This window comes from Prionailurus viverrinus, chromosome A3 (genome assembly GCF_022837055.1).
Source record: "Prionailurus viverrinus isolate Anna chromosome A3, UM_Priviv_1.0, whole genome shotgun sequence".
NCBI classification, from domain to species: domain Eukaryota; kingdom Metazoa; phylum Chordata; class Mammalia; order Carnivora; family Felidae; genus Prionailurus; species Prionailurus viverrinus.
In genome coordinates, this window is record NC_062563.1 from 30,306,253 (window position 1) to 30,329,922 (window position 23,670).

The following is a 23,670-nucleotide window of genomic DNA, read 5'->3' on the forward strand; positions in this document are numbered from 1 at the left end:
AACTGTAAAAATCTTTGTAGACACAGTTAAAAAAAAACAAAACACAACACCCAGATTGAAAAGGCCTTGTGTGTAGAAGGGTGGTGGGTGTGTTGGGGCCAGTTGTGCATGTTTTCTGGTCAGTTGCTCCTGTGGGTGAGCGCCCCTCCCTCAGCCTCTGCTTTCTGAAAGCAATCCTGGGTGTCCTTGACAGAGGGACTTAGCTGGCATAGCCATGCCCATAGTTTGGGAGGGTAGGTATTCAGGATAGAGAATGGACAGGCAGATGTTTTGTGTGAGCTGGGAAGGTGGGCAGTGAAGCTGGGGTTCAGGCTTGTTACTGGCTCTGCAACAGAGGTTGTTATTGTAATGTGGAACTAATATTAAAGCCTTCTCCGTGCTGGGTGTTTCATCTGCTGGTTTATGTAAGAGGCTAGTGTTCACAAGTGAAGGCAACACGGAATTTGTATTGAGAACTGGGCATTCATTTGGACTTCAGAGTTATGTTTATAGGTGCTAACAGGATTACTCCACTAAGCAAAGGATGTATGAGACTTCACTCAGATATGCTTCTTTTGGTAACAGTTTTGTTGAGATATAATCCACATACTATACAATTCGTCCATTTAAAGTGCACCCTTTAGTAGTTTTTAGTATATTCACAGAGTTATGTAACTTTGCCTTCAATCAATTTTAGAGTATTTCATCACCCCAGAAAGAAACCCTCAGTAGCGGTCACTCCCCGTTCCTCCCTCCCCTTAGCCCCAGGCAACCACCAGTCTACTTTCTATCCCTATAGCTTTGCCTATTCTGGGCATTTCATAATAATGTAATTACATAATATACGGTCCTTTGAGACTGCCTTCTTTCACTTAGCATACTGATTTCAAGATTCATTTATATTTAGTATGTCTGAGTACTTAACTCCATTTTAAGATTGAATGATATTTTATTGTATGGATATACATATACCACATTTTATTTATCCATTCATCTGTTGATGGATACTTGGGTTGTTTTCACTCTTTGGCTATTGTGAGTAATGTCAAATATACTTTTAATGTTTATATTATTGTATAATGATAATGATGGCATATGTACATACCTCCTGGTGTCAGATATCTGTACCTTATAAGTTTTAAGAATTATAAAGCCATGAAATACATCTAGAACTGAGCGACTTAAAGCAGAAGTCTTTCTTTGTTTCAAAGTGGTATTTAAGGTTCTTATACTATCTTGTGATTTTCATTAGGATCATTATTTATTATTCCTTCTTGAAAGCCTCCTCTCTTTCACTTTCCACCTATGGCTTTGGCTGTTTCTTCTTAGTTTTTTAATACCATTGTTCCCTTGGATTTCCTCTGGACCCATTCTCCCTGGATAGTTTCATCGACACCATCTGTGAAAACCACCTATGGCTAGGAAGGGTAAATCTCCATTACTAACAGACCTCTCTCGTGTGACCTCCATATCCAGGACCCAATAGGCTTCCCTTAACATCCACTCACTCCACAGACTTGTAGCCCAAAGCAGCAGTCTTGAATGGATAGGAGGAGCTGTCGGACGCGGGGTGGCAGGATGTGCCCACATTCTTCTGGGAGCCCTGGGAGGAGAGGGGAGTGTCCCATGCCACCTGGGTCTGAGTGAGGATGAGCAGTACCAGGGCTGAGTGTCAGGAACGTGAGGTTGGGGAGTAGGGGTGTTTGGGGTGGGGAAAGGGCATACCCAGTCACTTTCAAGAACAAGCAGGAGTTCAGCAGAGGTGAAGTGGCAGGGCTGTGAGCAAGGTGCTGGAGAACTAGGCAGAGGCTGTCGTGACGAGACTGGAGGCTTCAGCAGAGGGGTTGAACCCTGACCTGAAAACCACTGGGAATTGTTGATGTGTCATTAGCCAAGAAGTGTCCAAAGATCAGTGTTTTTGAAAGACCCTTTTGGCAGCAGTTGGGAGAATGGTTTGGAGGGAGCTGGGCCTGAGTTGGGGAGTCCAGGTAGAATTCTTACTTGGAAACCCAGGGGAGTGGGTCCATCAGGTGTCCCTCAGACATACCCGGTAGCAACTTTCTTTCCTCATCTGTGCCTCCACGGCTGTAGACTTGTCGAGCTTTTCACTCTACAAAGATTTCCCTCAGGGCAAGGAGGATGCCTTATATTTCTGTGTCCTCAGTGTCCTAGCATAGTGTTGATCAGCTGTAGACACTTCACAAATGTGCACTAGATGGATGAATAGTTGTAGGTACGAGAGCTTTCGGGTTGGTATCAGAACTTTGTGGGGTTTTTTGCAACTTTTCTAAAGGTGCTGAGAGCTTTTTCTGATATTGTCAGAATGATTGCCAACCAGTGCTAAGGTGCCAGCTCGGCTTGGAGACCAAGAATTTGTCATCCCAGTATGCACAGTCTGGTGTTACAGAATTGAATTGTTCTAGAAGTTGTCAAAAGTGGTAGAAGGAAAGAAAGGGATGAGGATACAAACATCCTAATTTCACAAAGAGGGGCATTAAGAGATAACTATATGTATTGAAATATTTAAGGATGAAATGATAGGAAACCTGGGATTTGCTTCAAAATAATATGATTGTGGGGAAAGAGGCTAGCATATGGATGAAACAAGACTGACCTTGGGCTGGTCATTATTACAACTGGGTAGTGAGCACACTGGGTTCATTATTCTGTTCTCTCTACTTTTTAAATTTAAAATTTTCCATAATAAAAAAAAATGCAAAAAAGATCATACAAGTGATAGAAAAAAAGAATAAAGGTCTGAGTGTATTATTTAACCTCCTGAAGGTAGCCTCAGCTGCGCCAGCAGCCTAGGCTAGCTGGAACCTAGCACATCTAGGCCAGCTGGGGTATATCTTGGAACTGACTTTCTTTTACTTTGCAGGAAGTACACAGCATTTTACTAGGGTTTTACCTGTTATTGGCTGCTGTTGGGCAGTCTCTAGAACAGTCAGGAGTCTGGGACAAAACCCTGTTTTCCCTCAGTCTAACACACCTCACCCTGGTGAGATGGCAAAGGGAGCCTTCCTGAGAGCTGCTGGGCTCACCTCCAAGCACAGGTGCATCAGAGGCCTGAGATCTCCTCCCTCTGGGCTATGAGGACTGGGAAGCTTCCTTCCAGGGGGCCATGGCCAAATTGCCTCCTGCTCCTGCAACCGTTTGTGTGTAACAGGCACATCTTTTCCCTGTATCCAAGGGTGGTTTATCTGTTCCCTGTCTCTGTTGGCATCCTTCCAACACCATCACGCTCAGAACAGTGACACAGAAACTGACAGAGGCCCTAAAAATAATGATGTGACTATCCTGGAAGGGGCGAGTGGGGACAATGGCCTAAATCACCTTTGATTATAGTAGGAAAGTCAGTAAGTGATGCCTAAAATGGCTAAGTCAAGAAATAGCAAATAAAATAAAACAAAACACTAATTAGTGATAAAAAGGTAACCCACAGAAGAACTGAAAAGAAACCTAAATAAAAGTGGGGACCTCTGGGGAGAAACCTTTACAAGAGGAAATAGGGAGCAGGAACCATTGCTTTGCATGATTAGCTCTTTTGCCCTTGTAGATATTTCAGGCAGGTACAGTATATGTAGTTCTTAATGACTTTGAAATTACTAATGATCATGATAAAATGGAATCAGAATTCTGGAGAGTGGTGGAAGGAGTGGCTGGAAGGACAAGTGGGGAAGAAAGCACAGAGCAGTGTTGAGGTGGGAGGCTGGGAGGGCACGGATGGTGAGTGTTAGCTAATCACATGTCAGGAAGGAGTGGTTTGGTGGTATTAACTTGCTTTGAGGCTCTGAGCAGAGTCTGGGTATACAGTTTCTGTGCCAGCACAAACCAGCATTAGGTGGCTAGTATGTGAGGCCAGTTGATGGGCACTGGGATCCAGTCCAGAGCCCGTGGTCTCAGTATGGAGTTCCAGATAGAACTCCCACTTGTTTTTGTTTTGTTTTTAAGAAAATTACTTTATTTTTGTTTTTAGTGTATATATATAAATACTTATTTTGAGAGAGGGAGGAGGAGAGAGAGAGAAGGGGAGAGACACACACAGAGAGAGAGAGAGAGAGAGAGAGAGAGAGAGAGAGAGAATCCCAAGCAGGCCCCACACTGTCAGCCCAGGAACCGTGAGATCTTGACCTGAGCCTAAATTAAGAGTCAGACGCTTAACCAACTGAGCCACCCCAGAATACTTGTTTTTAAAGTTAACTAAAATTAAAAATGGTTTGTTTTCCAGTGAAGTTGTTAACACCCAAAACTATTCACTTCACTATGAAGTTTAAAATTTTTTTTTTTCAATGTTTATTTATTTTTGGGACAGAGAGAGACAGAGCATGAATGGGGGAGGGGCAGAGAGAGAGGGAGACACAGAATCGGAAACAGGCTCCAGGCTCTGAGCCATCAGCCCAGAGCCCGACGCGGGGCTCGAACTCATGGACCGCGAGATCGTGACCTGGCTGAAGTCGGACGCTTAACCGACTGCGCCACCCAGGCGCCCCTGAAGTTTATAACAAAAGTGGACCTATATTTAATCTTAGCTGATATTTGAATAGTTATATATACACTACACAATGACATCTGTTCTTTTTATCAGAGCATACCCTCCCAATCAGACACACAAATGCAGAAGTAACAGTGTTATTTTCATTTTTTCCTATTCTAGTAAAAGAATCTAATTTCTAGAATTCATAACTCAAAACTGTTCACACAGGTTTAATTATTTTTTTTCTTGTTCATGTCTGAAGAAGAGCTTCTTTCTTTAAGAAATTTACATTTTACAATCTTTGAAATATAAGAAAGATACAGAATCTGCTGAGTTATATATGCAGCATATACATTCTTGGAAGTTATTTTTAAAATATAAATTAATCATATATATCCATGTTACACACCCTGCTATTCATATATTCCTTTAAGCAACATTCAAGTATATTTGTGCTTTGTATGTTTACATTACTTTAGAGCCCATTTCTAGTTTTCAGTAAAACTGAAATTGTATATCTATAAAGATTTCTCAAATATTTAATAAGTGCAAAACAACCATTATGAAAATATAAATCACTGTTACAGCTTTTTCATCTTTCATTTTTATGCATTTCCTGTCATCCATGTCATTTCCTGTTCTTTCGGGAAGCTGATAAATTTTTATCTCTGCAATCTCAGCACGGCTGTTCTCTCAGCACAGGATAACAGTCTGTATATTGCAGGTTTTCTGAACACACAGCAGTCACTCGGCCGTCTCAAGTGTAGCAGTGAAATCTGATAGTTTCCAGTTATTTCAACTGTGGGACCACCTTGTTAGCTGCTTCCAAAGAATTTATTAGATTCTGCAGCTCTTCTTTACTTATTTCGACAATACGGTTTGACTTCGCCATTTTCTTTTACATCTAGATTAAAGTTTAAAAGTAGCATTTGTGGGTCTCCTGGGTGGCTCAGTATGTTAAGTGCCGGACTTCAGCTCAGGTCACAATCTCAGTTTGTGGGTTCCAGCCCCACGTCAGGCTCTGTGCTGACAGCTCACAGCCTGGAGCCTGCCTCAGATTCTGTGTCTCCCTCTCTCTCTGCCCCTTCTCATCTTATGCTCTCTCTCTCTCTCTCTCTCAAAAATAAACACGAAAAAAATATTTTTTAAGTAGCATTTATAACGTAGCAATCTTGTTACTAGACGATGCAAGCTTTAACTGCCAATCAAAATCCTGTAGCTGTGAGAAGAAATATCAACTATTTCTTCTAACAGAGCCTGCCTGATTTCATCTTTTCCTACTTTTTAAGTATTTCATGATAGCTTCTTGATGAAATTAATTCAGCTGATTCAACTGCTGAAATATCTCTTCATCAAGTAGATTTTTAGCAACTACAGCTTTGAAAAATTTGGTAATATCTTCTAGAACATTCTTCCATTCTGTTGAATCCCAAACACAGCGCGAATCCTGGTAGAGAGGATAAGCTCGACTACAAATGCTATCAATTATTTTGTGAAGAAGCTGCAGGCCCACCTCTGCTGGAAGCTTCTGCAGCTGCCACAAGGGCATCCAGTGTTCCTTTATTCTTTTTTTAATTCCAATATAGTTAGCATACAGTGTGAATACTAGTTTCGGGTGTATAGTATAGTGATTCGGCAATTCCATACATCACCCAGTGTTCATCACAAATGTACTTCTTAATCCCCATCCCCTGTTTCACATATCCCCCACCCTCCTCCCCTCTGGTAACATCAGTTTTCTGTAGTTAAGAGTCTGTTTTTTGGTTTGTCTCTTTTTTTTTTTTCTTTGTTTTTTTCCTTAAATTCCACTAATGAGTGAAATTGCATGGTATGTGACTTTCTCTGACTGACTTCACTTAGCATTACACCTTCTAGATCCATCCATGTTGTGGCAAATGGCAAGATTTAATACAAGAAAACTTTTCTATGGCACAGCAAAACTCAAGGTGGTAGCAGCAGTAGAGCCCGGTGAGAGTGGTCACAGAGTCTTCCATCTTTGACACAGCTGAGGCCTGAGTTCTTACAGGAGGAGTCCGTTCTCTCCTGACTTCCAGCCTTGCAGTGCCAGAGCTGTGTGGCAAGAGTGGCATGGTGAAGCCAGGAGCCCGGATGGCAGCCAAGGCCACTTTGGCCCTCTCAGATCCTGAAGTGAGATCTTCAGCGTCTGCAGAGCCTGTTTGAAGAGCAGAGGGGCCCCGGTCTGGACAGACTCCCAGACCAGTAGGAGGTGAGCCCTGGTGAAGCTGCGGGCCTCAAGAGCCATCGGAGCAGCCCATCAGGATTCTGTCAGGTACATACAGACCTTGGGTTTTCTCAGAGCCCACCAGGTGCTGCCTGGGAGCTAGCAATCTTTACTTCTCAGGATGGCCAGCTGTCCTTTCCCATCCTCTACCTTGTGTGTTCGTAACAGTGAAGGTCACTCATGGTGGAGAAGATAAAGGCAAACTAGAGGTCCTTCCCTCTCTTTTTTCAAACCTTCTGTATTAAACAGTGGTCTTTCCCTATTAGTTCAGTATTCATTCATCCATTCGTTCACTTGTTTCCGAATACCTACTTTTCTGGATTGCACATAGTAGATGTAAAATACAAATGTTAGAGAAAAAGAATCTGTTCTGTGGTAGTTTAATATAAGAAGTGCCTTAGTGTTTTTTAATTTTTAAAAAAATTTTAGAGCACCCTCCCTACCACAGTTGGTAAGAAATCCATTCTCAGAGAGTAAGAAATCCATTCTCAGAGAGTAAGAAATCCCCTTCTCAGGACTGCAGAAACCTCAGGACTTACCTGAACCCAGAGATCTGGGGGAGGCCCTCTGATCTTCATTCACTGACTGCCCTGGCTTCTGGCCGTTAGGTTTGTTTTAAGACAGCTGTCCTCTGGGGCCCCTGGGTGGCGCAGTCGGTTAAGCGTCCGACTTCAGCCAGGTCACCATCTCGCGGTGCGTGAGTTCGAGCCCCGCGTCAGGCTCTGGGCTGATGGCTCAGAGCCTGGAGCCTGCTTCCAATTCTGTGTCTCCCTCTCTCTCTGCCCCTCCCCCGTTCATGCTCTGTCTCTCTCTGTCCCAAAAATAAATAAACGTTGAAAAAAAAATTTTTTTTTTAAAAAAAAGACAGCTGTCCTCATTCCCATGTGTGACAGACCTAGGCACTTGAGCACAGAATAATCAGCGAGGCCCCAGAGCCTCCCCAGGCCTACCATGCAGTCACCCTGTATTCCTTGGCCCTTTCAAAACTCTAGAACATCTTCTCCATTCCTTCCATTTCCTGGTCTCAGGGTTTGGGCCATACCTCTCTGTTTCAAAGCACTATCCTCATCCTTCCCCCTTTCCCCACCACACTCCCACCCCTGGAGAAGATCCAAGTTCATTTCTTTGGGGGCCAAACCTTCCAAGTAAAAATGACAAATTTTTTCAGTGTAGTTCCGAAACACTAAAGGAATTGCTCAGGGGACGGAGCAGGGTAGACTCTTTCCTTTAATTCTTTAGTTCAGTGTTCCCTAAAATACAGTCTTTGGACACCAGCATCAGAATCACCTGGGGAGCTTAAAGCTTCAGGAGTAGGAATGGGATTCACGCTTTGTTGCAAGGTCTCCAGAGTTTGAGAACCATTGTCTAGTTCTTGGAATATGATGGTGTATTTGCCCTCTGGAGGTCAGGGTATCTGCTTCTGTGGGAGGTAGGGAATTGCCTTTTTGTTCTTTATCCTGTAACAATTAGAAAGTCAGAAATTGATACCTTTGTAGACAGAAGAGTATAGGAATCTTTTTTTCCAGGACACCTCTTGCATACACAGCCATCATATAAGGTGGAATAGGACTGTCCCATGCCCTGAAAGGGAAGTGGATCAGGCACTGGGAGTGGAGAGAAGAGAGAGCCAATCCCCAGTGGAGGAGCAGGTGGCAGAATGAGGAAGGGAGTGTTTGGACCGGGTAGCAAGGGACAGAGGGTGCCCACTGCAGATGGGTGGGCAGGGCATTCTGGTGACGAAAAGACCAAGTTCAGTAGTAGAGCAACCTGAAAACACGTGTTTGGCAGAAACAAAATTACTGCATGGGAAATGTAGGCCCACTGTGCACTCCCCTAAACCCTGGGGCTAAGCTGGGCTTCTGGATTTCGTTTCTCAGATTTATTTAATATGCCCAGAGGGTCCCCTGGGCAAGCACAGCTTAATCAAACTTACTGCTGAAAGTGAGGCAGAAGCAGGTTGTGGAAATGTCAGGGGACCTGAATTCTAGGTTTACTGGAATGTGGGGAGCGATACCTACTAAAGGGAGAAAAATGATACTATGAGTTTTATTTACAAATCGTGATGACGTTTTCTTCCTTGTATTAAGTATATTTTATTATAGACAGTCCCCATTTTCTTCAGTGTCAGAAAAGCCACAAGCGCTTCAATGTTTGTTTCAATGTCTATTTTGTAATAATTCATAAAAGAAAGTTCTGATTGGAATATTGTCTGAAGTGAAACAAAAGCACGAAAGTGTTTAATTTTACAGTTAACAAATTTTAAATTATGGTTGCAACCATGAGCCAATTCTTAGAAGAAAGAAAACTCAATCAGGTCTTAACTCAGTTTTGGGGGAAGGTGGACATTATTTTTCCAGTTACCCTATTCATTTATTCAGCACATATTTATTAAACACTCTTATGTGCCAGTCAGTGCTTTAGGCACTAGAGACATGTAGTCAGCAGCAAGGTCCCTGTCCTCATGGATCTTATTTTCTAATGAAAGAAAAAGACCATAAATAAATGCACATCTAAGAAAACTTGAGCAAGATAAGTAGAGGTGTGGCTTCAGTTGTGCAGATAGATAGTGCTCGGAGATCGGACAGCACGGATGGAGTCCTTCACTTCAGATTTGACTTCACAGCATGATTTAGTAGTCAAGAGCCTCACCAATTTTCCCAAGGTCCTCTCTTAATCCTCCCTGGAGTATTTTGAAGGACTTGTGTTTTTACCTTCATACCTCTTCAGTTGATAATCCTGCCAAGTCCTCATTTGCCTGTGGTTTTGTGCGATCAGTTCTCCAACAGCACTTTCAGTAAAATCTAATCTTTCACAAGATCACTTTTGCAATTGGTTTGCATGTCTGGTGGTCTGAGTAGCGACAGTGCAATTCATGCTTGTGGTCCCACTGTAATTTTTTTCTATTTAAATTCTAGTTAGTTAACATATAGTGTAATATTGGTTTCAGTAATACAATTAGTGATTCATCCTTACATATAACACCTACTGCTCATCCCCATTAAGTGCCCTCCTTAATGCCCATCACTCATTTAGCCCATCCCCTCCATCCACCTCCCCTCCAGCAACCCTCAGTTTGTTGTCTGTATTTAAGAGTCTCTTATGGTTTGCCTCCCTCTCTGGTTTTATCTTATTTTTCCTTCCCTTCCCCTATGTTCATCTGTTTTGTTTCTTAAATTCCACATATGAGTGAAATCATGTATTTGTCTTTCTCTGACTGACTTATTTCACTTAGCGCAATACATTCTACTTCCATCCACTTTGTTGCAAATGGCAAGATTTTATTCTTTTTCATCACCGAGTAATATTCCATTGTGTATATATTCCACATCTTCTTTATCCATTCATCAGTCAATGGACATTTGGGCTCTTTTCATAAGTTGACTGTTGTTGATAGTGCTGCTATAAACATTGGGGTGCATGTGCTCCTTTGAATCAGCATTTTTGTATCCTTTGGATAAATACCTAGTAATACATTTGCTGGGGCGTAGGGTAGTTCTATTTTTAATTTTTTGAGGAACCTCCGTACTGTTTTCCAGAATGGCTGCAACAGTTTGCATTCCCAACAGCAGTGCAAAAGGGTTCCCCTTGCTCTGCATCCTTGCCAACATCTGTTGTTTCTTGAGTTGTTAATTTTAGCCACTCTGGGGGCGCCTGGGTGGCTCAGTTGGTTAAGCGGCCGACTTCGGCTCAGGTCATGATCTCGCGGTCAGTGAGTTCAAGCCCCGCGTCAGGCTCTGTGCTGACAGCTCAGAGCCTGGAGCCTGTTTCAGATTCTGTGTCTCCCTCTCTCTGACCCTCCCCCATTCATGCTCTGTCTCTCTCTGTCTCAAAAATAAATAAACGTTAAAAAAAAAAATTTTAGCCACTCTGACAGGTGTGAAGTAGTATTTCATTGTGGCTTTGATTTGTATTTCCCTGATGATGAGTGATGTTGAGCATCTTTTCATGTGTCTGTCTTCTGAATGTCTTCTTTGGAAAAGTGTCTATCCATGTCTTCTGCCCATTTCTTCACTGGATTATTTGTTTTTTGGGTGTTGAGTTTGATAAGCTCTTTGTCGATTTTGGATACTAACCCTTTATCCCATATGTCCTTTGCAGATAACTTCTCCTATTCTATCAGTTGCCTTTTAGTTTTGTTGATTGTTTCCTGTGCAGAAGCTTTTTTATCTTGATGAAGTCCCACTAGTTCATTCTGGCTTTTGTTTCCCTTGTCTGCAGAGACATGTCTAGTAAGAAGTTGCTGCGGCCGAGGTCAAAAAGGTTGCTGTTTTCTCTTACAGGATTTTGATGGTTTCCTGCCTTATATTTAGGTCTTTCATCCATTTGAATTTATTTTTGTGTGTGGTGTAAAAAAGTAGTTCAGTTTCATTCTTCTGCATGTTGCTGTCCAGTTTTCCTAGCACCATTTGCTGAAGAGACTGTCTTTTTTCCATTGGATATTCTTCCCTGCTTTGTTGAAGAATAGTTGGCCATACACATGTGGACCCTTTTCTGGGTTCTCTATTCTGCTGCATTGATCTGTGTGTCTGTTTTTGTGCCAGCATCATATTTGATGGTTACAACTTTGTAATACAGCTTGAAGTCTGGAATTGTGATGCCTCCATCTTTGGTTTTCTTTTTCAACATTGGCTATTTGGGGTCTTTTCTGGTTCCAGTTTTAGAATTGTTTGTTGTGGCTCTGTGAAGAATGCTGGTGTTATTTTGATAGGGATTGCCCAGTGTAATTTTGAATTGTGTTTCCCCTTCTCTCTCAGAAGTTTTCAGTTTGGACAATAAGTTCATCACCCTGTCAATCAAAGCTTAATCCACAAAGACTGACATGGTAGGTGGGGTGTTGAGCAAGAATAGATGTTTCTAGGTGGTCAGTCTGTTCATAAACACTTTTATGTTAGGACTTTCCCCCCCCCCCAACAAAACCTTTATAATACGTAACAAAAGAGATTCCCTTAATGTGAGTCTTGGGTAGCAGCCACTCTGGCAACCAATTTATATTGGTTCATTGTGGTTTTGAATTAGACATGAACGTGGTGTTTCCCTACTTCACCAAGAAGTCAGCTGTGATCGCAGCACTGAGGAGTGTTTTGTGGCACAAGGGGCACAGACATCTGGTAGTCCTCAGAGGGTACTATTAGCATCCGTACTTCCTGGCACCTGACAGTGCGGAAAGCATCTCAGGATCTCTTTAAGTCTAAACAATGAGGACATACTAATGCTTTAAAAGATGAAAGTCTATAAACAGAATTGGTTGGACTGGAATCTGTTACCTTCTCCTTCTTTATATGCTGTAACCTGGAGTCCTCATTCCTCAAGATTGAATAACCTTGTTTAAACAGTTGTTCTTCTCCAGCTTATTAAAGAGCTTTTGTGCAAGGGTGGTGGCCATATTCTCAAAGAATCTTACTTGTGACTGGTTACTGTTAAAAAATGAAGTAAAAGCAAAGAATGTGGGTTTCTCCTTACCTGTGGCATAAAACCTATGTATGTTTGTATTTCTGATTATATGGTGGCTAGAGAGAAGACACAAAAACTGAAAATTCTATTCCCCATAATGTCCTATAGCCTGAATAGGTAGTGTTGGAACTTTATTTATGGAATGTCTAAAAGAAAACAAGACCATCAGAAAAGGCAAACATTGGAAACCTCCGCTGCCTCTTTGAGTCTGGTTGTAAAAAGAGCACAAAGCCAACAGTACAAGAGGGTTCCCATTTCTCCACATCCTCTTCAGCATATGTAGTCTCCTGATTTGTTCATTTTGGCCACTCTGACTGGCGTGAGGTGGTATCTGGGTGCGGTTTTGATTTGTATTTCCCTGATGAGGAGCGACATTGAGCATCTTTTCATGTGCCTGTTGGCCATCTGGATGTCTTCTTTAGAGAAGTGTCTATTCATGTCTTCTGCCCATTTCTTCACTGGATTATTTGTTTTTCAGGTGTGGAGTTTGGTGAGTTCTTTATAGTGTGGAGGTTCCTCAAAAAATTAAAAACAGATCTACCCTATGACCCAGCAATATTACTGCTAGGAATTTACCCAAGGGATATGGGAGTGCTGATGCATAGGGGCACTTGTTTCTAGCAACACTTTCAACGATAGCCAAATTATGGAAAGAGCCTAAATGTCCATCAACTGGTGAATGGATAAAGAAGTTGTGGTTTATCATCAAAACCTTAGAGGAGAAAGCAGGAAAAGACCTCTCTGACCTCAGCCGTAGCAATCTCTTACTGGACACATCCCCAAAGGCAAGGGAATTAAAAGCAAAAGTGAATTACTGGGACCTTATGAAGATAAAAAGCTTCTGCACAGCCAAGGAAACAACCAACAAAACTAAAAGGCAACCAACGGAATGGGAAAAGATATTCGCAAATGACATATCGGACAAAGGGCTAGTATCCAAAATCTATAAAGAGCTCACCAAACTCCACACCCGAAAAACAAATAACCCAGTGAAGAAATGGGCAGAAAACATGAATAGACACTTCTCTAAAGAAGACATCCGGATGGCCAACAGGCACATGAAAAGATGTTCAGCGTCGCTCCTTATCAGGGAAATACAAATCAAAACCACACTCAGGTATCACCTCACGCCAGTCAGAGTGGCCAAAATGAACAAATCCGGAGACTATAGATGCTGGAGAGGATGTGGAGAAACGGGAACCCTCTTGCACTGTTGGTGGGAATGCAAATTGGTGCAGCCGCTCTGGAAAGCAGTGTGGAGGTTCCTCAGAAAATTAAAAATAGACCTACCCTATGACCCAGCAATAGCACTGCTAGGAATTTATCCAAGGGATACAGGAGCACTGATGCATAGGGCCACGTGTACCCCAATGTTCATAGCAGCACTCTCAACAATAGCCAAATTATGGAAAGAGCCTAAATGTCCATCAACTGATGAATGGATAAAGAAATTGTGGTTTATATACACAATGGAATATTACGTGGCAATGAGAAAAAATGAAATATGGCCTTTCGTAGCAACGTGGATGGAACTGGAGAGTGTGATGCTAAGTGAAATAAGCCATACAGAGAAAGACAGATACCATATGGTTTCACTCTTATGTGGATCCTGAGAAACTTCACAGGAACCCATGGGGGAGGGGAAGGAAAAAAAAAAAAAAAGAGGTTAGAATGGGAGAGAGCCAAAGCATAAGAGACTTAAAAACTGAGAACAAACTGAGGGTTGATGGGGGGTGGGAGGGAGGAGAGGGTGGGTGATGGGTATTGAGGAGGGCACCTTTTGGGATGAGCACTGGGTGTTGTATGGAAACCAATTTGTCAATAAATTTCATAAAAAAAAAAAAAAAAAGAAGTTGTGGTTTATATGTACAACGGAATACTACTTGGCAGTGAGAAAGAATGAAATGTGGCCTTTTGTAGCAACATGGATGGAACTGGAGAGTGTTATGCTAAGTGAAATAAGTCATACAGAGAAAGATAGATGCCATATGTTTTCACTCTTATGTGGATCCTGAGAAACTTAACAGAAGACCCGAGAAACTTAACAGAAGAAGAAGGGGAAAAAAAGTTACAGAGAGGGAAGGAGGCAAACCATAAGAGACTCTTAAAAACTGAGAATAAACTGAGGGTTGGTGGGGGGTGGGAGGGAGGGGAAAATGGGTTATGGGCATTGAGGAGGGCACCTGTTGGGATGAGCACTGGGTGTTATATGGAAACCAATTTGACAATAAATTTCATATTAAAAAAATTAAAATTGAAAAAAAAAAAAAGCACAAAGCCTTGAATTGCCCCAGTGCTGGGACTTCTCTTTCATTACCATAGGATGGAAGCTGTTGTCTGACAAAGAGAGTTGGGTGGGATTAGAAAAAGAAGCCGCTAATCATTTACTTCTATGATTCCTGTCATATTTATTGTCTGTACTGGAGCAGTAATCACCTTATTCAATAATTGTTTTACTTACAGTACCATTGTCTCTCCAAGGAGGGCTATGTTCTCTTTAAATAAGCAGGGAAGAGGCGCCTGGGTGGCTTAGTCACTTAAGCATCCAACTTTGGCTCAAGTCATGATCTAGCAGTTCATGGGTTGAGCCCCACGTCAGGCTCTGTACTGACAGCTTCAGATACAGTGTTTCCTCTCTCTCTGCCCCTCCCTCGTTTGCACTCTGTCTCTCTCTGAAAAATAAACATTAAAAAAATTCACAAAAAATAAAAAAAGCAGGGAATATGCCATAACATCTGGCTAGTACTATGAGTATTATACCTAATAATGACACAGTTCTCATACTTAGTAATAAATCCTAACATGCTCATTTTTTTCATGTTCTAATATCTCTGAAATCACGATGCATCTTAGTCAATGATTTTTAAAGCATTTTGTCATAGTATAATTGACAATGTTTTTTCTTAATTGTATACAAAATAATGCCTGTTTCAGTCAGTGGTGTCTTCGATGAACTACATTAGGGATTTTTTTATATTCTTTGTATAAAAACTATTAACCGTGTAATAAAATTATTTAGGTTCCAACTGGTGTTATATTGATTGTCAGATGATACTTAATGTAGTAAAACTTGAGATACGGGTTTTTTTTGAAAGGACACTATCCTGAGTGAATATTCGCTGAGCATGTAAGTATCAAAGGGATGAAGGGCACAGAAGAAGCTCCTGACCTTGAGGTGGATCCAAGAACTTGAACTCAAAGCAAACAAGGAGAGCATTTTGTCCAGAGGAAAGCAGAGGAGGTAGCAAGCAAACTGGCTTGCCTGGCATTGGGGTTTTCATGTTGGGGGTCTGAGAGGTCTTCAGGGTCACACTGAAAGGACTTAGATCTGATGTCAAGAGCAGAAAGGCTGGCACTCTGGGAGTTCGCGTTGAGGCTTCAGAATATTACCTCTGGGTTGGCAGTTAAGCCAGAAAAGAAACTAAAGGGTTGAAGCACTCTTCCTGAGCATTTCAAGTGTGTCTTTTAGCTTAACCCTTGAACCAGGAAGGCCGAGTTGATGGTGCTGCTCAGTAGTCTCCCTCCTCACGCTGCCTGTTTCTCCCTCACAGATCGCCTTCTCCCAGCACAGCAATTTTATGGACCTGGTACAGTTCTTCGTGACTTTCTTCAGGTAATTTCACTTCTACAAACCATATCCTCTCTTTTGATTCAGGTACTAAATCCCATTAATTATCAGCTCATAAAAGATAAATGAATAATCTGGTGTGGGCAAAACAGATCAAACTAACTTAATAGGCCTTTTTGAGAAGTTACATGTTGGTTGCAATAATGTAAATTCAGTGTAATCTGATGAATGAAAACATTTGCTTTGTATGTTCTGGCTTTTGGGAGCAGCTTTTCATGTATTCTATACTAAAATGTAGATAATTTGGACCTTCATATGGGGAGAATTTGGGGTTGAAACAATCAATAATGATTACTAGTGTGTGCTACCAATATGCTTCTTCTTGTTCAGGGATGATTCAGGTGATTATCCAGAGTTTTTAAGCTAAAAGTAACTTGTTACTTCTTGGGATTCTTTTATTTTTAACTTTGTTTTTATGAAATACTGTATACACATAATTGAAAAATACACATGCTCCAGATCTCATAAGAGAAAGTAGCAGCATCCTGCCCCACACCTTCCCATCCCTTACTTCCCTCCAGTTTAAATTGTCTTAAGGATATTTAACTTCTCCATGCTTACACTATTTCTTGATTTTCCAGTTCAGTCTATCTTTCGATGTCCCACTATAGATGAGGATTCATTATCTCACGTAACCTCACCCAACAACTCCCCACACACCACGAGTTCGAAATCCCCTGCCTTCCCCCTCATGTCATATAGTTACATCACAATATTTGGCTAAATCAGCGCTCCAGTTTTTGTTGTTATAACTGTAAAACCCCTATTCACAGCTGGGTTGAACTATGATTATACCTCCCCATTTTTTGGATGGGGGAATCACTCTTTGTTTATCGTAACCTGGGTTTTTTCATTGTTTGGTTTTCTATGTAACTAGCCGTGATTTGGTTTTCTATGTAACTAGAACTGAAAAATCTGTCTGTGGTCAGACATAAGCAGGTGTAGTCTCCTGGTTTCAGTTTCTCTTGGAGATGTCTGTCCTGGAGCCCTCCAGCCTGCTGCCCTTGGTGCGCTAGCTCTGGAGGCCTGCTGCACGAATACCATCTTGGGAACTTCTTCTGCCTTCCTCTTGTGTTGAAATCTCTGTTTCCAGGATCTCCTGTCATTATCTCCCTATTTATTTCTTCCTTTTACTGGGGCACGTTCTCCAGGAGTTTTGAGAAAAGTTGCAGGGGAGGTAACTTTTCTGTAACTTTCTCTGTCTGAAAATGTTCTAATTTTACCTTCACGTTTGATCAAAAGTTTGAATGCAGAATTCTAGGCTGGAAACTATTTTCCATTAGAATTTAGAAAACGTTAATGCTGTTTCTTCTAGCTCCCAGTATTAATATTGAGAAGGCTAATGCCATTATAATTCCCAGTCCTTGTATGAAATCTATTTTTAAGTATACTATAAAATTACAGAAACACTTACAGAGCAGGTGTCCAGCTCAATAAATTATCACAAATTAAACATGCACTTTAGAAGCTCCCCGTGTTATCAGTCACAGCCCCTTCATTCTTCCCCAAAAATAACTACTCACCTGACTTCTAAAGCCATGTATTGGATTTGTCCATTTAAAAATTTTACAGAAGGGGTGCCTGGGTGGCTCAGTCAGTTAAGCATCCAAGTCTTGATTTTGGCTCAGGTCATAATCTCATTATTGATGAGTTCGAGCTCCACATAAAGCTCTGCATTGTCAGTGCTTGAGATTCTGTCTCCCTCTCTCTCTGCCCCTACCAATAAACTTGAAAATTTTTAAAAATAAAAATTTTCATAAAATCACTGCAGAAATTTTAAAACAATTTGAGTGATCAAGAAAAATTCACTTGTAAGATGCAGTTAAAGTTGTACTTAGAAGGTATGGCTTTAAATCTGTGGTTCTCAACCTTGGTTACACAATAGAATCACTTGGGAAGCTTTTGATGCCCGTGCCACATCTCAGACCAGTCATGTCAGAATCTCTGGGGATGGGACTTAAGCATTTGAAAGCTCCCCGGTGATTGCAGTGTGCAGCTAAGGTTGAAGACCACTGCTTTATAAAAAGCACATATTGGAAAAGGAAAAAAGCTTTCTCAGTAAGTCAGAAAAAGAACTAATTAAACCTAAAGAAAGTAGAAGGAAGCAGTATAAATAGAGTAAAATTAATGTTACAGGGGAAGAAGTACAGTAGAGAGAATTGAAAGAACCGCAAAGTTGGATCTTTGAAAATAATAATACTGATAATCCCTTGGCAAGATTGACCAAGAAAAAAAGAGAGAAGGTATAAATAATGTCAAAAATTTAAAAGGAAGCATTACTCCAAATGCTGCAGACATTTTTTTCCTCCATAAGAGTATTTTATGAGCAACTTTATGCAAATAAGTTTGAAAATTGAACAAATGGAATGGAACAGTTAAAAAAACAAAATTATCTACAACTGACTGAAATTGATACAGAATAGGAACTTGAATATTGGATAGCCCTATATCTGTTTAAAAACAATACATAACTTAAAATTTTCCCACAAAGGTAACTCCAGGCCCAGGTGGCTTCATTGGTAATTTATAACATTTTAAGGAAGAAATAATATCATTATTAACCAAATCTTTTAGAGAACCAGAAAAGAAGGAATACATCCCAATTTATTTTATGAATTTAGCACAACCTGACAAGAATATTATGAGAATGGAATTTACAAGCCAATCTCACTCAGGAATGAAGAAGCAAAAATCCACTATGACCCAGTTGAGTTCATTCCAGGAATTGCAAAGTTGATTTAGCATCAGAAAAATCAATCCATGTAATTAACATTAATTGCATAATAAGGGAGGAGAATAATAAGATCATCTTAATCAGTGGGGGAAAGCATTTGATAAAATTTGATATCATTCATTAAAAAACTTTTAGGAAACTCAGAATAGAAAAAAACTTCTTTAAATCTGATAAAGGACCAATGTATAAAGCCAACAGCAAACCACATTCTTAATGGAAAAATGTTAGAAACTTTCTCTTCGAGTTTGGGAACAAGACAGATTCTACTTACCAATTACTTCATTCGACATTGTGACAAAGGTTCTAGCCGATACAGTAAGAGAAGAAAAATAAAATACATAAGAATTGAAAAAGAAAAATCACCACACTTGCAACATGATTATGGGAGGAATTCAAAAGAATCTGCATAAAAAATGTTAGAATTAATAGGTGAATTCAGCAAAGTAGCTAGACACAAGGGCAGTATTAAAAAATCAGTTTTATGTCGTTTAGAGGCGTACATCTTTTGCAGCTCTTATTGGTAAAGGCAGATGATGTCATGAAAACCATATAATTATATTTCCCATAGTAAGCCATGGGGTGCCCTCCCCTTTCTACCGTGAAAGGAGAAATCCCTTCCCAAGTGATGTTGGAACGCAGATGGCCTCACATCAAGATTCATCCACATCCTGATGGGTCCCCTTCTGCCTGCTGTAAACTGTACCCTTTAGTTTCTGGATGACGATGACATCTCCACCAAGAAGTAACCGTTGCAGCCCTCTAATCTTGGAGGGAGATAAAAGAATCTAATAAAAGCCTTCAGTGTTTCTGGGGAAAAAATCAATTATATTTCTACATTTCACCAATAAAAATGAAATTTGTATATTTGTATTACTTCAGTTAATAAATTGCTCAAAATTACAGCATAACAAGATCAAGAATTACCAAGAAAAAATGGAGAGGGTAGGGAGACTGTCCACTGGCCCTCCCAGATAGTAAACATTTTGTCAAGCTACAGTGGTCAGTGTGGCACTGGCACAAAATCAGATTAACCAGTGGAATATATACATAACGACCAAAATAGATAAAGTTTAAAAGGTTCCGATTTGTTTTAAGTGATAAAAAGCTAAATAGAAATAAAAAGTAGATAGTAATAAACAAGAAGGTAAAAGATCAGTATAGACTTAACAGTCACTTGTCACATGTAGCTCACAAGCACTTGAAATGTAGCTGGTGTGACTAAGAAACTGGCTTTTTCATTTTAACTAATTTAAATACAATTTAAAAACTGCTACTTGATTCAGTTAGTAGAGAACTTTTAAGTATGTTTAGAACAACCTGGATATGTGAATCTACTTTTTCACTTGTGGATTTTAGGAAATTTAAATACAGATGAAATATTTTCTGGTAAAAATTTAATGTTCAAATTGAGATGTGCTTATTAGTATTAAATACACACTGGATTTTGAAGACTTAGAATATAAAATGTCTCAATTTTTATACTGGTCACATGTTTAAATGATGTTTTGGCAATCTTGGGTTAAATAAAACTATTTTATTAAAATTAATTTCACCTGTTTCTTTTTACTTTTTAATGTGGCTACTAGAACTTTTATAATTACATATGTGGCTCACATTAAATTTCTATTGAACAACAATGATCTAGATAACGTAAAGGGAAAAATTGGTAGGGACGACGTAAAAAGATACGATAAAATAATGCTAACCTAATCCAAGTATTTGAAAACAAAATACTAAGTCTTCATTCAGACTTTTTAAAGTAGAAAATCAGCATACAGATAACTCTCTTATAAAACATCAAAAGTAGTTTATGTTCGTGGTAAAACTTCAAACAACGTAAAAATTAAAATTCAAACTTCTCCTAATTCTACTTTTAAGAAATTATCACTGTTAATATTTTGATGCATGTGTTTCCACAGTTTTTTCTCTGTATATATGCTGCACGTAAGTTCTGTTTTTTTCTGATTCTTTGGTTTATAAAGTGGGTTCCCTGCTTACATGTTGTTCTATAACTTGTCTTTTTACGCCATGTTTTACGGTTAACTTTTCCATGTGGAGATTCACTTCATTTCTAAACAGCTTTTCTCATAGTACAAGTACCACATTTTGTTTAACCAGTCCTCTTTTGACTGACTCTTAAATTGTCTTCAATTTTGTTACATATACCTTTACGTTTTTCTATGAAGATCTCTCTGGGATAGCTTTTATGTCCCTATAATTGCTGCATCAAAATGCAAAAACACTGCCATGGGCCCTCAACAGTGGCATGAATTTACACTCCCTACAGCAGGAATATAATTTGTCTTAAGGCCTCTTCCTCTTACTATGTCTTAGTAACACTAAAAATTGCCATTATTTTTAATTCGCCAGTCTGAGAGGTATCCTGGTATCTTAAATTTGGATGTCTTTAATTATGAGTGATGCTTACTGATCTCTTATAGTTCTTGTTTTGAATTACCTGTCCCTATCCTTTGTTTTTATTTCTATCGGGATATTTGCCTTTTTTGTACTAAAATTTAGGACCTCGTTTTATTTTGCAACTATTAACAGGTGTGTGCTCATTTGTTTGTCTTTGAACCCCATTTATGGGGTTTTCCACGAAGCAGACCTCTCTGTCCTTCCCTGTTTTTTTTCATGGGTATTTTCCCTGTTGTGTTTTCATGTTTAGGTGTTCCTATATCCGTGTGGGATCTATTTGATTACAGCTTTACTATACTCTGCATTAGGAGTGCCAGTGAATCAAGGCAAGATATTAATTGCTTCGGCTCCAGGGACCACACCATCCACTAGGCCCGGGACTCACTCTCTGTGTTACTCCTTTTTTCAGAAAATACTCAGCACAGTTCATTGGAGTGAGTGGGCACCGCAGAACCTCTGTCCTAAATGTTGCAATGCTAGCGGTATGGAGTGCTGGAAATTTGATGAAACTACCTCCCATTCACAAGAAAATCTCTTCATTCCACAGAAGTAGAGATTCCAAAAGGAAACTGCCTTCTAATGTTACCACAGGAGAAATCAAAATCCCAAGATCTCCTCCCACCCCTCCCAGTAGTTTTTTTATTCTGTTTAGTGGCAGGCAGGTAGGGTCACTGACCTGAGCCACCTTCTGTGGTCCTTCAAGAGTGGGGCCGAAGCATCATTCTATATTCTTGCAAATTCAGTATTTCATCAATCTTTGCCCTGTGACTTCCACCAGATTATGAGCCTCTCCAAGATAGCTGTCATCTCCTTCCTTTTTGGCCACATGAGCTGCAGGGCCTGGAGGGGTGGTAGACTTATCTGGGTCTCCTCTGCGTTTGTCTCAAAGGTATTTACCTGATCCCACTGACCTGTCATAGTCTTAACCCTTCAGAACCCAACCCAATTGCCTATTCCATGAGTCTTCTCCTGATACATTCACCCCAAAGTCCATCCCCTTTGGGTCTCTTATGATAGTACTTAATCACCTTTCAATGCACTTATTTACCAGGCTGGAGCTTAAGAACAACTCATACATAGCTGAACCTATAATTTGACATGCAAAAATGAACAGGGCCAATTAGAGGCCTCTCCTACAGGTTTTAAATTGGGTTTGAGAGCCTGAAACAGTTACATGTCTCACAGCCCTAGCTGTACCTTAGAACACCCTGGGAAATTTAAAAAGCACTAGGAGCCGCCTGGGCCCCATGCCCCAGAGATGCCAATTCCTTGATCTCTTAGGGCACCTGATCCTTGTGATATTTCAAAGGCTCTCTCGTGATTCTTATGTTCAGTTGGCATTGAGAAACCCTAAGTTAGCTGAAAGTTCTGTGAATTCAGGGCCTGGGGCAGTATTACATCCATCCACACGCAAGCTAAAGCATGGGAGGTCAGATGGGAAAGAAGATTGTACAGCCACTGAAGGGGATGGGACCACGGCCTCAGCTCCTGGCAGCTTCATGAGTCCAGTCCCTACAAGAGCTGTCTGCTATGAGGCTCTCAGTGAGCCCTGTAACAGCCTGCACAGCCATCCGGTGGCCTCCGAAGTAGCGATTATCTGGGATTTAAATTCTCGATTGTAGTCATTTTAGGTTGTGTAGGAACAATTTTTGTAAGTTTTACCATTTTTTTTCTCACACCATCTTATGTGTCCCATGCCTTTCCCTTTGTTGGATGTTGTTGTTCTGCAGGACCATTTGAGGAATTCAGAAAGGACCTGAGAAGGAATTTGATACGGGGCGAGGAGGAGGGGCTTTCAGACTGAGGACTGGAGTCTTGAGTTTTGCAGTGTTGTCTTCTCTTTGCTTGTTTCTACTCCTTTCATTCTTTTGCTTGAATTCTAGAATTCTCTGTTAGATTAATGAGGAAGATTCTGGATCTGTCCTTTATATTTCTTAACTGAACTCACTTATTCTTTCATTTTCCTTTTGCACTGCATTCTGTGTGAGCTCCACAGCAGTATTTTCCAGCTCATTAATGTAATCCAAAGTTGGGTCCATTTCCTTTGTTGAGTCCATCTGATAAGTTTTTTTTTTAACTTTTGCATTTTATTTCTAATATATTTTTCCTTATGGCCTGTTTCATTGTGAATGTAGCTTTTTCTCATGTTCCTTTGTGAGATTAATATTTTATTTTATATTTTATTTTATTTTATTTTATTTTATTTTGAAGTCTTATTTTGTGCTATTATTAATAACTCTCCTCGGATGTTTGGGTTTTGTTGCTGTTGTTTGATGCCTGTCTTTCACAGTATTGGTTTCCTCAAAATGTCTGATTTGGGGATGTGTTGAAGACTGCCATTTGTCTGTGTGTGGATGCTATTTCTGTGTGTCACATCCTCCAGGATGCTGTTTCTGTGTGTCACATCCTCTAGTGAGTGTGGAGTAGGGGCAGAGCGTGTTGCTGGGCAAGCTGTACTGTTAGTTTGTTTTCTGAGTGAAAGGGCCACCGTCCTGCCTGGCCTGCCCGGCCCCAGGCCCAGGGCTCACTGTCTCAGCTGCTGTCTCCCACTGCTTAGCACAAACACAGAATGGGGAAGAAGCCGCCTGTTGTGGCCACGCTGAATGTAGCTCCCCTTGAACACTGTGGCAGTTCCCTTCCCTCCTTGTATCCATTGGCTGTGGGCTCCAGCACATTTTTATTTTGTTTGGTTTTGTTTGTTTGTTTAAATTTTTTAGAATCTCTGTTTAAAGCAATTTTAC

At 40.5% G+C, this 23,670-nt stretch overlaps 1 protein-coding gene and 1 long non-coding RNA gene across 8 annotated transcripts in view; one reads left to right on the forward strand and one right to left on the reverse strand.

Annotated features, from left to right (window-relative positions):
* The window catches only part of ATRN (attractin), a 168,261-nt gene that overhangs the window by 122,113 nt on the left and 22,478 nt on the right, over positions 1-23,670 (forward strand). For 5 of the 7 annotated variants that reach the window (XM_047851704.1, XM_047851706.1, XM_047851707.1 and 2 more), the window contains exon 25: positions 15,701-15,762. In XM_047851704.1, coding sequence (XP_047707660.1) covers positions 15,701-15,762 — 62 coding nt within the window. Of the gene's footprint in view, positions 1-15,700; positions 15,763-19,079; positions 20,367-21,338; positions 23,055-23,670 lie in introns of those variants that run through there. The other 2 variants (XM_047851709.1, XM_047851710.1) reach the window with 2 other exon arrangements.
* On the reverse strand, positions 5,244-20,305 carry LOC125161734 (uncharacterized). Its single transcript, XR_007150737.1, has 3 exons — positions 20,295-20,305; positions 9,681-9,686; positions 5,244-5,351 (listed from the first exon to the last, which is right to left on the reverse strand). It is a non-coding gene; the product is annotated as an uncharacterized LOC125161734 (long non-coding RNA).